This window comes from Chaetodon auriga, chromosome 9, assembly GCF_051107435.1.
Source record: "Chaetodon auriga isolate fChaAug3 chromosome 9, fChaAug3.hap1, whole genome shotgun sequence".
NCBI classification, from domain to species: Eukaryota; Metazoa; Chordata; class Actinopteri; order Chaetodontiformes; family Chaetodontidae; genus Chaetodon; species Chaetodon auriga.
Window position 1 is genome coordinate 14,935,892 of NC_135082.1, and position 15,132 is coordinate 14,951,023.

Consider the following 15,132-nt stretch of genomic DNA (forward strand, 5'->3'; position numbering starts at 1 on the left):
CTATCCATGTGTTATTCATCGTTGATTAATTAGTTCAGTCAAACGGCATACTTGCATATGCAGGAGATTCTCCTGCATATGCAAGTATGCCGTTTGCTTCGCATAATATATTTTTGTGAAGTCGGACACTTGGCTGGTTCGGTTCTCAGTTGTAATTTTAATCCTATTTCATCTTATTATAGTTGTAACTACAACAGTTGCTTAAAAAAAAAAAGAAAAAGAAAAAAAAAAGGTGACATATGTGCATGTTAGTCAAGTGCAATTCAAGAATTCATTGTTGAATTCATTGGTTGTTTTGTTAATGCTAAAATAGTTCACTTTTGTTCCCTTTTGTACTTCCATCTTCAGCAAGTAATGGAAACGCTTCACCACTTTCTCATAAAAAGAATATCTTGTTATTGATAGTGCATCAGCATTGTATCGGCAGCTCGCTTGGTGTCACTGCTTGTGAAACTGAACGACTTTTCGGCTGAACATCCTCTACGTCAGTCGATGGGTGTTATTCGCGACAGGGTGCACTTGTGCTTTCGGACGATGGCTTCAAATGTTTCACTCTGTTCAACATTTTTCTAATATCTGGCAGTTTATTTTATTCACAATGGCTGTTTCTGCGTAGACTCACATTTTAATTTCTGACCTTCATATTCATACTGTTTCGTGTTTTTTTTTTTTTTTTTTTTTTTTTTTTCTGGAATCCGACATGGCACGACGAGGATGCAGGGCATGGTGGGAGCGCCTGGTTGTTCTCATTGTTTCTTTGGACCTTACTTTGAATTTTGCCTCAGCACAGCTACGATACTCTATTCCCGAAGAGCTTACGGTGGGTGCTGTTGTTGGGAATATCGCTAAAGATTTAGGGCTGGATATCAGTGCTCTGAATTCCAGAGGATTTCGCATCGTTCCTGGATCGACCGACCCGCCGTTTCAACTAAACGATAATGGCATCTTACATGTTAACCGAAAAATAGACAGAGAAGAGGTGTGCGAACGGATCAGCACCTGCGTTATCAATATAAAGACCGTGCTGGAGAACCCGTTAGAGGTGCATTACGTCGCCATTGAGGTTTTGGATGTAAACGATCATTCTCCCACCTTCTCCGAAAATGAGACGAATTTAGAGATATCAGAATCTGCTTTACCTGGAGCACGATTTCAACTACAAGGTGCCCGTGATCCAGACAGTGACACGTTTTCAATTCAATTGTACAGGCTCAGTCAAAATGACCATTTTCGTCTGGAAGTTAAAGATAGAGGAGAGGATGGGAAAATTCCTGTTTTGTATTTGCACAAACCGCTGGACAAAGAAACTGCAAGAAGTCACAGATTACTGCTGACAGCTGTTGATGGAGGGAAGCCTGCTCGGTCAGGAACCATGACCATCATAGTTAATGTTTTGGATGTTAATGACAATATGCCAGTTTTTGCCAAAGACTCATATGTTGCTGTGCTTGATGAAAATTCACCTATTGGCACAACTATCTTACAAGTAAATGCCACAGATTTAGATGATGGTTTGAATGGGGAGGTGGTCTATTCATTCGGCAATAATGTAAATAATAAATTACGGAAACTTTTTGAAGTTGATGCAAATACTGGTGAAATTATTGTCAGGGGGCTAATAGATTTTGAAGCAAAAGACAGGTATGAAATTGACATCAAAGCTTCTGATAAAGGACCAGTCCCCCTGGCAACAGAAAAAAGTGTTGTAATAACAATTGTGGACTTGAATGACAATGCACCTGAGATTGAGGTGACATCCTTTTCAAAGGCAATTCCTGAGGATTCCAAACCTGGAACAACGGTTGCCTTGATAAGTGTCAATGATAATGATTCAGGTGTAAATGGAAAGGTAATCTGTTATATCAGTGAGGACGTACCTTTTACATTAACACCGTCTTTACAAGACAACATGTACTCTATTGTCACCAAATCTCTGCTGGATAGGGAGCAATGGTCCCAGTATGATGTAACAATAATTGCTAAAGATGCTGGTGAACAAGCTTTATCATCTCATAGGACAATAAGTGTGACTGTATCAGATGTGAATGATAACAGTCCGGAGTTTTCAACAAGTCCATATACTTTTTATGTTACTGAGAACAATGCTGCAGGGTCCTCTTTATTTTCAGTGAGTGCTCACGATTGTGATGAGGGCGAAAATGCTCTCATATCTTACAACATTGTGAGAAATGGGGATGAACACAAAAAATTTACATCATTTCTCAACATAAACTCTGAAAATGGAGAAATTCTGGCACTAAAAAGTTTCGACTTTGAAACAGTGAAAACTTTCCAGTTCCAAGTTGTTGCCACTGATTCTGGAACTCCGTCACTGAGCAGCAACGTCACAGTGAACGTGTTCATTCTGGATCAGAACGACAACGCTCCAGTCATCCTGTATCCACTCAGCTCCAACGGTTCTGCTGAAGGTGTGGAGGAGATTCCCCGCAATGTCAACGCAGGACACCTGGTGACCAAAGTCAGAGCCTATGATGCTGATATAGGATATAACGGCTGGTTACTCTTTTCACTGCAGGAAGTCACTGACCACAGTCTGTTTGGTTTGGACCGCTATACAGGACAGATCAGAACACTTCGCTCATTCACAGAGACAGACGAGGCTGAGCACAAACTGCTCATACTGGTCAAAGACAATGGCAACATTTCCCTCTCAGCAACAGCTACTGTGATTGTCAAAGTTGTGGAGCCCAAAGAGGCTTTTGCGGCTTCTGATGTTAAAAGTGCAGCAACGGTTGAAGAGGGGAATGATGTGACTTTTTATCTGATGATAACTTTGGGCTCAGTTTCAGTTCTTTTTATCATCAGTATCATCGTGCTGATTGCGATGCAGTGCTCTAAATCAACAGACTATACTTCTAAATATCTACAAGAGACTAATTATGATGGGACACTGTGTCACAGCATCCAGTACAGATCAGGAGACAAGCGGTACATGTTAGTTGGACCCAGAATGAGTATAGGATCTACTATAGTCCCTGGCAGCCATGCGAATACACTGGTGCTCCCTGACAGGAGACGTACTTCTGTAGAGGTAAGATCACTTTTTCTCAAGGCAGTACTGGTATGAGTGCTTGTGATTGATGAGATTCATATCGTAATGGTTAAATTGTGAAAAAAAGTACTGAATCATACCACCTTTTCTGAATAGCTGGATAGAACTGTGGCACATACATAAAAACTCATCAGAGGGGGAAATGAGGAGGTTGTGTGTTGTTATGAGAGTGCTGAATTGGTGGTTTACAGGTGGGTGCATGCTTGGCTCTCACACAGCTCAGGGTGTTAAGTGATTCATAACACGTTGGACTGCCGTTAGTGTGCTGTGTTTGTGTTAACTTCATGCTGTGTCAATTTACTTCAAAATGCAATTCATACAAAAATGATACAACCTTACAAAGACATTGATGAACTCTGACAGTACAGAAATTGTGGTCTGTGTGTCTTACACGCCTGTACACATACATTTTTTTCTTCTTTTTTTTCTCCTCTCTGTGTCTATCTATAGGGTCATTACACGTTTGCGCACAGAGTAAGTGACCGACTGACAGAGTTACTTGAGGTCTGTGCTCGCTGATGTAGTTGAGGTGATTCAGTGGGCCATGAATGACTGCAGCCACGACAGAGAGAGTGGATGAGAGAGCCTGCGGCTGGTGTGCACTGAATCACAATGTACAGCCAGTCAGGTGGGGTTGGGGCACTTTGCTTTAACAGGGATCTTCATTGATTACAGGACTGCAAAGCAGCAAGCAGTATATTTTTGGCTATTTTTCATTTGATTGCCATTTTGTGCTTTTCAGCTTGAAATATACTAGGCAGTGATGTAAAAGAGTGTATACAGTTTGCCTACATATACAATGTACATATTAGTTTCTGAGCAAATGATCGCTTTTGACTCACTGAAAAATAGGTCACATTTATCACATGTGTGAAGGTCTGCATGCTCGGCTTCTGGGCTGATTCTCTGTCGAACACTGTGTGTTGCCCATAGCAACACATGAGGAGATCCACCTCTCTGAGCCTACTGGATTCACAGACTAGCATGTGCTCAGTGGTCTTAGCAACAGCAGCGGAAGAGCGGAAGAGGAGGGAGGGAGGGAGAGAGCAGTAGAGGAGGGGGGAGGGGAAGTGGCTTTTGTATGGCTCATCTATAGACACCTCACAATATTTAATGGAAATGGGTTTATTTAGATACACATGGATTATGTCAGTAAATGTTCATTGTAAATCAGGCAACAGATGGTGCAGATATTAAAGCAATAGTGAAGGCAGCAATAGTTGAGCTTCTAATTAGATATTTCATAGGGTGGAGATAATCTTTACTCTCAAACAACTGGGTCAACCTTAGATTTCCTACCGAGAAAATGACTGTTAGAAAAACCATGCATTAAATTGTCATTAAATTTGAAAAGTCTGAAAAGCTGTTGGCATTATTTTGACCCACGGAGGAGCATGTGAAATAAAGCAGTTGGCCAGAGTGGAGCGTGAATGCAGGAAAGGAAAAGTATCAGTTCAGATTCAGAGTAAGGCAGGAGCTGAGCTTCAAGATTGGGAAATGCTGAACACACTTTCTACCAGATAGCAATGACTGCCTCTGTGTGTGTATGTGTGCATGCATATTTCATATGCACATGTTTATGTGAGATAAGTGGGTGTGAGGCATCATGTGTTTTTGCAGTACAGCGGCAGTGCTAAGCTGTGCCTGGACAGCAGATGCCCAGAAAAGATTTGTTGATGTGATTAAAAATGAGTGCATCTCATTAAACCTAAAAAGTGCAGGGTGGTGTCAGTGGATCACATTGGTTGTCTCCCGTTTTCAGTGTGAGTTGCCTCTTCCTAAACTGCACATCATTGCACTTTCGTTCCATTGCCATGGCATTTTTTGGTAGAGACAAAACAGATGAAAGACAAGTACCGGATGATTTTTTTAGCAGGGTCATGAGCTGCATTCAGAATACGAGCACATGGGATGTGGCTTGGTCCACTAGCTGACTTTAATGTAAACTATTAGTGTACAGCAGGACACTGTACACTGAATACAGCGTGTCTGTCATAGTATATTTTCACTCTGTGTGCCTCTTTGGTGGGGGTGTGGCTGCTTGCTCCAGTGGCTTTGTCTGTCTGCTTGGCTGGCTCTGCAGATCAGTGCAATTGTGTTTGCATGCAGTGTCTGCGCTGAAAACCATTCAGAGTGCAATGAACCTTGTGTTTTGTGTGTCTGAGTATGTTGTTGTTGTGAAGTGTGTGAGAGCATTTTCCTCATCAAACTGTATTCAGTGTCATGGGGAGAGAGGATAAGAGGACAAGCTAGAGAGAGGAGACACAGCCGTTGCAGCGTGACTGTATCTACTGTCTCCTCTGTTATTTCACGAGCTTGAGCCTTTTTTTTTTTTTTTTTTTTTTTTTTTAATGTAGCTGCTCATCTTCATTCATACAAAAAATGCTGACGACTTTCTCCCAAGCAAACTCTTCTCTTGCCTTTGCTTTCTAACTTTATCTGCTTTCACCCCCTGAACCCCTTGACTCATATTTTATGAAAACCTTTCAAAACGAGTTCCGTTGTTTTAGCTCCTTGTTATTTCGCTGCCGCTTTCTGAGTCCCCCCACAAACCCCTTGCCCCATGTATGGTCTCTTTTTTTAGATACTGCAATATGGATGTTGCTCTATAAGATGCCTCTCTTCATAGTACTCCCTGTTCTGCTCTGCCTCTAATCTGTTTTGTTTAATGCTGTGGCCTGCTTTTCCTTCCCCTGTTTTTGCAGCTTCTCTGTCTCTTCATTCCACACTATTCCTCTCCTTCTTTACCCTCCATATTGATATCACTCTCAGTTTCCCCCCTCCCCCATCCCACTCTTGGCCTCCTTTTCCCGCTTTTATGTCTCTGCCCTTCGTTTCCTCTTTTCATATGCCACCCTCTTCTGTCTCGCTATCATTTTCTGCCTTTCTCTCTGCAGTCTATCTCTTCTCTCATTCTGCCACATGCTCTTTAGCTCTGCATTGCTGTGCTTCGTGCCTGTAGGGTTGTGGTTGTGGATGCTGCATGTGCTGTTGTGTGTCAGTAGGGCACATTGTCTTTTATTGCTCCAGCTTTGCTGGAGGATGGCGCCACTCACATTGAGGTCAGCAGCAGTGATGGTAATCTAATTTACACACACAGTAGGGTACAACGAAAACAGCTACTATCTTTATGTTCACACTTCACACACACGCTTGTGGTCAGACACACACACACACAGCAACACACCACACATACTTCCATACGGTTAATCCGCCTTATTGAAAAACACTTTCACAGAAGGGGGGCTGCACGGATAGAGGGACAAACAGGCAGAGAACAAGAAAACAGAGCAGAGGAAGAGCGTGCTCCCTTGGTGATAAAGTGACGTGCAGAGAGAAAGAAAGACACAGCCAGAGTGAGACAATTACATCAAAGACCCCTGCCAAAAATCTGATGTCCTGCATTGACTGAAAATAGAATATCATAAGGATATCTCTCTTTTATTCCTGATTTCAGAGAAACCTCTTTTATGCCACGAGCTTTATAAAAAGGATGATTGTACTGAACCACCTCCTCCTCAGCACATTTCAGCTTCCATCCCAGACAAAACTTTCACCACTGAGATGAGACTGGAACAGACATCAGCTCTTGAACATGCAAAACTGACCAAACATTAACGCTCACTGGGAGTGTAATTACACAGATATTACTATTGTTTAATGATGGGGGATGAACTACAGCTTCTGTATGCTCATTCTCTCTTGCTCAGGTAATACTACATTAAATGAATGCATGGTTGTTCGATCCAAGATCGTTAGAACGACTTGTCTCTGGCCTTTTCTCCATTGTTGTGCTCAGTAAACTGTAAGTATCCACATAGCATTCCCCCCTCAACAATATGTTTACTGTAGAAAGACAACCGATGAAGTTAGAGCACCTTAGGCCTGCCACTGACTGTAGTAATTGGTTTAAGAAATAACCCTGATATTTTTGTTCAGCCAAACTATTCTCTCATTGGCTGAGCACAAAAACAGTGTTTAGTTAGATCTGGCAGTGCAGCAACACTCACAGCACAGCACTTAAACGGTGGCAATTAGAGCATTTTACACTTACAGTTGACCAGGTTGTCAGTTATTTTTCACTACACTGATGTGTCTCAGAAAAAGGAGGACGGGAGGCGATATATCAATATTGGTTGTTATATCAGCATTAGGTTGATTCCTTCAATAAGAACTTGCTGTTTTTGGCTCTGTTATGTTGTGCCATATAAACTGCATGCTGTCCAGATGCTTGTGAGCACTTATATAATGTGCTGATACTAGATGCACTCTCTCTGTGTTCTTGCGCTGGTCTGTGTGCGTGTATCAGCTTTTCCTCTTTGCAGACCATTCAGATGGATTGGTGTTGGTGAATCAGGAAGTTGTTGTTGTGAATGTCAGCAAGCACAGGCACTGCTGCAGTAAGGCTTACAGAGTATTTGGTCAATAAGCTGTTTGTACATCTCTGTGTATTGCTTTACTCTGAACATAGAGTGGCAGAGAAGGCTTTGACAAAGATGCGAAATGTCTCTATATCGAGTTAGACTACCTGTGCATGAGTGTGAATTACTATTTCTCAGTATTATACCTAACATTTACATTCTGTTACTTTACCCCACATTATTTCATCATGCTCACACAGTATATAAAACATGTTTTGTTTTTTTTTTTTGTTATACAGATACACAGATATACATCTTTGCCTCTGGGTTAACAGGGCAAAATCAGAGTCAGTGGGCCAAAAATTTCATTGTGGGCTGCATTCACAACCGTGGGCCAAGACTCCCTGGCACAGCTCCTTTCACTCTTGTCATTTGTCCTAGAACATGATGAGACTGGTTCAGAGCCATGTGTGGCTTTGATGTGAATTGGCCCAGGCTAGTCACTACTCTTAAGTATATGGGTCAAACCTGGTTCCTCTGTGCTGATAAAGAGACACGCCAGTTATATTCATGAGCATGTCCAGTGTGTCTGATCTGGTTATCTCGGTTTCATGGCAAATAGTAAAGAACGTTTTTTTTGTCTCACTCTTCTTACTCTTTCATGCCTGGTATTGTGTGAGTGGGTCTGACCCTTTCTCCTCTCCACCACTTGGTTATATAAGCTCTCAGTTTCATTACGTCTTAGTCCATTGACTCATGGCTGTGTGGATGAGTCCTATAGGTTGGACCTTGCCTCTCTCATTTCAGAATAACTCCACTGCAGCAGAATCAAGGCACTGAGGCCTTTCTCCAGGGTGTTGTCTGGGTATATTTCTACGAGCATTAACAACATTGCATTAATGAAAAACATTTGTGCACACTATCTTCATGTGTCATTCAAAAATCCATGCTGGATGATATGAGTCAGGGTGCCTCGTTATGCCGATGCCTTCTCTTGCTTACTAAAATAAAATACAAAATAAAAGAGTTTGTGGACATACTTATATACCTGTCTCTCTGATGTAACAACCAGTGCTTGATAGCTTTGTTAAGTGCAGCTAGTCCTGTGCTATGTTTAATTATTTCTTTTTTTTTCTTTTTTTTCTGAATCAACAGCAACCAGAACAGATGTAGGTCTACACTGCTCTTGTTTGGCATCAGTGCTCATACAGCCACAACATCTGCTGCATGCCCGGAGGATTGAACTGACTGAGGGGTCAGACAGCCACCTATTAAGGGAAAAACTAGCGAAGACACAGTTGGTTGAAAATCCTCTTGAAGTTCACCCTGTTGCTAACTGAGATGTTTCCACTGTCCTGAGATCTAGACTTATGGGAAGGGGTTGTGATCTCTGATTGAAGGAATGTATGAATGGTTGAGGGAAATCCACAGTCAGCTGTTTCAGACTTTTGCTGCAGCCTTGGTAAGAGGATTGCCTTCTTACAGCAGTATCCTCGCACTGCTCGCTGTGGGGTAGATCGGGTATACAGCCACAATTGCCATAGACTTGTGTGATTAATACCGTGTGTTGTATTTATTTCTGGCCACATGTGGATGGGATCAGATTTTGGCTGTTAGAGAGATCCAGTCTCTAGCTGCAGGGTTCCTCTTCCCCCTGTGGCTATTTGCCCCTTCCTAATACTCCCACTAAGCATCTTGGGTAATTGCTTAGCCTTGTTTTTAGTGAGTGTATTTTTACTGTTTCCCTGAATGTTGTCTGTTTGGGTATTCGCAACAATAAAGCTGTATAGTGAAGCTTACCTGTCCTAATGACTTATTTAATGTAGCAACAACACAATATTGTTGGTTTTGTCTTTTAATGTTTTTATATGGTTAGCCAGGAGTGCAGAGTGACAGTCAGAGGCTATTATCTGTGATTTGTGCAAAGAAACTGACTATTAGCAATCGCTTACCCTGTCTGTTCAGTGATAAGACTTAAACTAGAACAAAATTGTGTGAGAACTTATACAGAATGAACTTTGGACATCTTTTCTGAGCATTCATGAATTGTATATTAGGCTCTTTGAGTGGTCTGTTTAAACTAGGCATAGCTTGCCTGTGTGAGCTAACGGTGATATTTCTGTGATGCAGAGAGCATATAACTCCAAATGAGGTGGTTTTCATGTTTTAACTTCAGTTCAAGAATTGCATGACCAAGTTTCTGTAGCCTTTCGACTGTAAGGTATTTTCAAAAAAGTAACAAGATCCACTCAGAGACGTCTGGTTTATCAAATTGTACATTTGTTTTTTCTTACAAGTTAAAATATTATAAGGTGGCAGTTTTCACCTCAGTGATAACTCATTATAAAACAGCCTTTTCTGTTAAAAGCAACAAGAAAATGTGGTCAGTCTACAGAAATATAATTGATTATTCATTGATCTGCAGTGTTTCAGCACTGCACAGGGAGTCACTGTGCTGATATCACATGTCCGTGATCACAGGGCATAGATGTGGTCATGTAAATACAAAAAGAAGCCTGTTGTTGACACTGATTAAAGCTACAGCCTGAAACGTCTTGTCTGTTTTCTTCCTGTATTTAAAATGGCCCGGACGCCATGAGCTCCTTCTGGTCATCTTTTTTAGTGTGAACCAGCGAGCTGCTCTGCACAGTGGGTGAGTCATCTCATCCCACGTGTAGCTTTTCATTTTGTGAAGTTGGTCGGCTGTATTTATTTTTAGGTGAACCATCTGTCATAAAAAATGAAATCAGGAACTTCAACATTTGGGGTTAGCGGTAGTATTATTCTATCATTATGTGAGGGGGATTTGGTAATGTGATACCCTGTAGCCACACACACGAGAGTTGTTTATGTGTGTTTACATGTGTGTAGATTGCTTATTGCCCCTACATGTTTCCCGCCATCTTATCCAGTGGGTGCAGTGTATGAATAAAACAACGAGACATGGGTGTGGAAGATGAGTGTTAATGCTGTAAGCCTGACTCATATCCCACTCTCTCCTCCCACCAACTGGCTCTCTCTCCCCCTCTTTCCCTGTCTTTGTTCTTGTTACCACCACCCTACTTTTCTCCAGCCTCGCATGCTTTCCCTCTCGTCTTCACCTTTTCATGGTTTCTTTTCCTTTACTATCTTATTTCTTCAGATTATCTGTTTGCTTTCATATCTCTTCGTTCTGGTTGTTAAATAAATAGTCCTTTTCTCTGATTTTCTTACTCCCTCTCCTCCTCCTACACATCCTGAGTCCCTCTGGCTGGTAATCTCTCTCATATGCCCCCTCCTGTCGCTTTATTTAACTGCAAGCTGATAGAAAATGGCTGAAATCTTTTAGAAGCTGGGTTACTCTCTGTTCTTTTTTGCTTCTCTCTTTCATTTATCTGTTCATTCATCTGTTATTCTTAATTTAGTTGAGAATTGCTTTTTAAATACATAGCTTTATCCATTAGTCTTTATTCCACCAAGCACCATCCTTTCTCCTCTCTCTTTCTGACCACTGAGACAGATTCTCATCTCCACAGCACCTCCTCTTTCTGTAGAAACTGGAGCTGTGAGTAGAGCTGAATATGTCACAGCACCTTCCTCTTTCTCTCACCCTTGTGACTGCAGCAAAAGTAGGGACGCATTACCAAACCTTAGAGTGACTCTTCACAGCCTCAGGCCTCGAGCCAAAAGCAAAAGAACCTATCCTGAACCTATCCTCTATTACTGTGTGTGTGTGTGTGTGTGTGTGTGTGTGTGTGTGTGTGTGTATCCTGCAGATGAACCCAGAGTGACAATGTCTGCTATTTGTTGCTGAACTGACTTGGCTTTAAGAATTATAAATGGCTACTTCATATGCAGTGTGGGAACTGTCAGACATACTGATAAGGCATGGTTTAATGTTGAATAATGTTTTCAAATTAGGTTTTTCAGTCTGCACTTTTACTCCCTCATAGTGATTAAAACCTTAGGAAGGTTTCAATCACAATTTTGTATATATGTTCAATGAACATATATTACTAAATATAAAAAAAAAAGCAAGTGAAGTTTGTGTGTTTGGGTTTGTGTCGCTGTGTGTGTGTGTGTGTGTGTGTGTGTGTGTGTGTGTGTGTGTGTGTGTGTGTGTGTGTGTGTGTGAAATGCACAGTGACAAGTGACCTACTTTCTGTAATATTACTGCACTTTTTTTCCTAATCAAAATGACTCAAGTTTTCGTAGGGTTAAGATTAGGAAAACAATTGTTTCATAAACTTGTAGTTTTTTTAAATACATATATTGAAACAGGGGTTTCTGTGAGATAGGGATGGTTGTGTTTCAGTACTACATGTTACAATATTGCCTCTAGCCTCTGCCCATTTGATGCCATGCTCTGTGCAGGCAGCAGTTAGGATGAACTTATGCCATGTGCACTGAATGATACATGTTCTGTATTGCTAAATGATTCTTTATTGATAGTGCTTACAGATTTAATGTAGTATCTCATTAAAAGGTGAAGCTCTGCTGGTGCCTGGGGTACAGCCGTGGGCCTTTTGTTATGGCTTCTGTTTGTGTGTGTATGTGGGGGCTGCGCTATTCGTGATCATGATTACTAGTGACGATAACGCGTCGGTTTCAATAAACAGTGCAGTATTGCAGTGCATAAACATTGATAAATAATTAGTGATTTATTTATACTTTGTTTCTTGCTGAATTTTAAACTCTTGGCCTGCTTTCTTCTGATGATTTATGTGAGGTCGCTTACTTTCAGATGCTGACTGTTTCTGCCTTTTAACATTTGGTTATGTAAGCGCATTGGACATGTCCAAAAATTGTGATTGAGCATTCAAAGTGTTTAAAATCTCACATGTCCACTGTCAGGACAATGACAAGTATAACAAATGCTTTATTCAATGTGTTATTGTGACATAACATGATGATGTTGTTTTAGTTGCTTTTAATTGTGCAGCCCATGTGCATCTTTCTGAGTCTGTGTCTCTGCCCTCATGCAGCTTTTGACCTACAGTCTAGATCTCAGTGAATCATTGTTTGTGTGTCACATCATATCTCACTGTGTTTAGTCTGATGGTTTAGACATCAACAGGCTTTAATAACAGATAACAAAATCAGGTACCACATGATACATCAAACAGGGAAACTAAATATTTCGAGCACACCAAAACTAAATTGCAGACACTGGGCTAGATAATCTATGCATCACATTACAGCTAATGAAGTGAGCATCTGCTTAACATGAGTAGAGGAGCAAAACTGAGCAGAGACAACAAAGGTGTTAAAAAACATGATTCCAAAATAACAAGCAGGGTTTAGTCTGCTTGTTTACAGACCACTGTAAATGGGGTCTTTGCGATAAGACTAGAGTATAATTGTTCCCTAAACCCTTGTTTACTCCCTAATGTTTGTCTTAATCCTAACTCACTTTGCTTTGTCCTCTAACTAAGAGCTGCCGCAGTAAGTTGTGCTGTTGGTGCTTCTTATAGAATAAAGATATATATGTGAGAAGTATGAGGAATAAAAATGTACTCAGTCACAAGTGAAATAGAAATACCTGTACAATGTAATGCAACCCTGAACTAAATACTGCCTATGTGAAACCAATAGATTGGATCTACGGTATGAAAAGTACTTATTTGTTATACCAAATGCATTACAATCATGATCACTGTTCTATCAGGTGTTTTAAAAAAGAAATTCCTGTCTGGGCGTTCTTTCCATTCTGACACAGCTGTCAAGATTCCCAGTTGTCCTGGATTAAGGCTTCTGTAAAGGGTGTAAAGTAATAATTCCACTATGTTGCTCCTCTAATGCGATTAGGTGGAATCATCTTAACTATGCCATGAAGAGCAGCTTTGAAAGGGCAACAGCACAGACAGAAAGCTGGAATGCCACTTACCCTTAAATTACTGGCTAATGTCCAGGCTGCTTTTTTATATTATATTATTTCATTTTTACTTTGAGTCCTATTGTTGTTGTTGTTGTGCATTGGCTTTGGCCTTGACATTTCTCCACATGTCTGTAAACCAACCAGCATACCAAAAACATACAAAAACGAAATGCACAATCATGTTGCACTTATATCTTAGCAACCTCACCACATCATAGGGGCTTCTGCTGCTACACATGCTAGGCTGATGTCCATGTAGCTGTTTAAGTTTTGATGCTGATGAGAGTGGAAGATGGTGTTGGCTATTCTCGGAGAGCAGCAGCATCAGAGCTCAGGCTTAAATGATTTGTAGCTAAGTCATTATTTTATAAATAGCTTTCTTCATTTTCTGTGGAAAGTGGAGCAACCTCACAAAACCATTTTAACCATTTCCAACATCAGGTTCTCCACAGGCCAGTACTCTCCTCTATTATTCAGACCTTTTTATATATATATATAAATATATTCAAAGAAATGGGCCATGGCCGAGTGCAGCAGACCTACACCTGCAATGCACTTCCCATGCAGCAGGCAGTGCATTGCAGGTGCTGGTCTGCAGGACAAATAAGAAAGTAAAAGTAGACATTATTGAAAATAGACACATTCTTACACTGATATACACAGGTATAATTTGCTGATGTATGGAGAATTTAAAGGAGACACAAACGTGTGGCTGAATGATGCTTCACAGTCCCTGTTTGCCTTTACAGTTTGACCTTGTAAAGCACAATGTATGCAGCTGCTCTATAAATGATACTGCCTGGTGGAATTAGCTCTCCATCTTTCCCTCTTTGTTTTGATATGTATCAGGCTGGATGAGAATGTGCAGGTATTGTTAGATCCACACACATCTCCATTCCCATCTGGGAGAGATGACATTTTAATTTCCGCAGGCAGAGGAAGTGTGTGGCAGACACTAAGGCTGCTAATGTAGCTGTACCACTGATACAGTTTTTGTAGTGGGTGAACGTGCTAATCAAACATAGTGCTTTATAGGATTGCCTGCCTCTGACATCAGTGTGTGTCTGTCTGTGCGTGTGCACACTGCATAGATAACAAAGGAAAGGGTGAAAAGGCTCCCCCTTGTGGCACAAAATCGGAAATGATTTGCCAGCTCTTTTGTTGTGTATGTGTGTCTGTGTGTCAATACTTTCAATTATTTAGCATGTTGCCACTCTGTATGTGGTAGTGCATTGACTGGTTTTATTATTGAGTTTATGTGTCAGTATTGATTCACAGATAGAGGGTCCTGTCCCACTTCCCATTCTGATGAATGCCAAACACAGTCCATGCCCTCTTCCCCAGTGAACTGTTTGATTGGCAAATCTAGGTTACCCATGCCTGACTATAAAACTAGATTTATTCTTAATCCCACAAAAAAAAAGGTTTGGTTTGGGCTGTTTCTGTGTGTGAGTGAGACAGAGAAAGAGAATAAGGGAGTTAGATGGTGTACATCAAGCGTACACATCCTGTATCATATCAAACGCTAAAATAAAATAGGTGATTGTGCAATGTCGAAAATATATCCATTCGAGTTGAATGTAACCCGTGCCTTGAGTTTGCATGATTGTGATTAGGAAAAAATAAATGTGTTGTCCTTGGTGCTCATAAAGAGGGGTGTGGAGGAGGGGGCTGCAGGGAGGGGCAAAGGCAGGGACTGCATCTGCATCACCATGGATACAAGAGAGGAGATAGTGAATCAATCATGGGTGCTCACTGTGAAAGCAGAGATCTGTCGGACCCTGCCTTTGTCTCCAGGCACAATGCTGAGCCAATCAGAATGTCCATTGCAGTCACATTGA

The 15,132-nt window shown here is 41.1% G+C and overlaps 2 protein-coding genes across 15 annotated transcripts in view; both read left to right on the forward strand.

The window, feature by feature from the left end:
* The window catches only part of LOC143325543 (protocadherin alpha-8-like), a 53,444-nt gene extending 44,742 nt beyond the window's left edge, over positions 1-8,702 (forward strand). Inside the window, exon 2 of the mRNA XM_076738695.1 lies at positions 8,590-8,702. Within this exon, the coding sequence (XP_076594810.1) occupies positions 8,590-8,607 (18 nt within the window). The 3' untranslated portion in view covers positions 8,608-8,702. The remainder of the gene's footprint in view (positions 1-8,589) is intronic.
* The window catches only part of LOC143325537 (protocadherin alpha-C2-like), a 190,493-nt gene that overhangs the window by 82,316 nt on the left and 93,045 nt on the right, over positions 1-15,132 (forward strand). Inside the window, exon 1 of one of the 14 annotated variants that reach the window (XM_076738690.1) lies at positions 53-3,052. The exons of the other annotated variants lie outside the window; for them this stretch is intronic. Coding sequence (XP_076594805.1) covers positions 701-3,052 — 2,352 coding nt within the window. The 5' untranslated portion in view covers positions 53-700. Of the gene's footprint in view, positions 1-52; positions 3,053-15,132 lie in introns of those variants that run through there. 14 annotated transcript variants of the gene reach the window in all.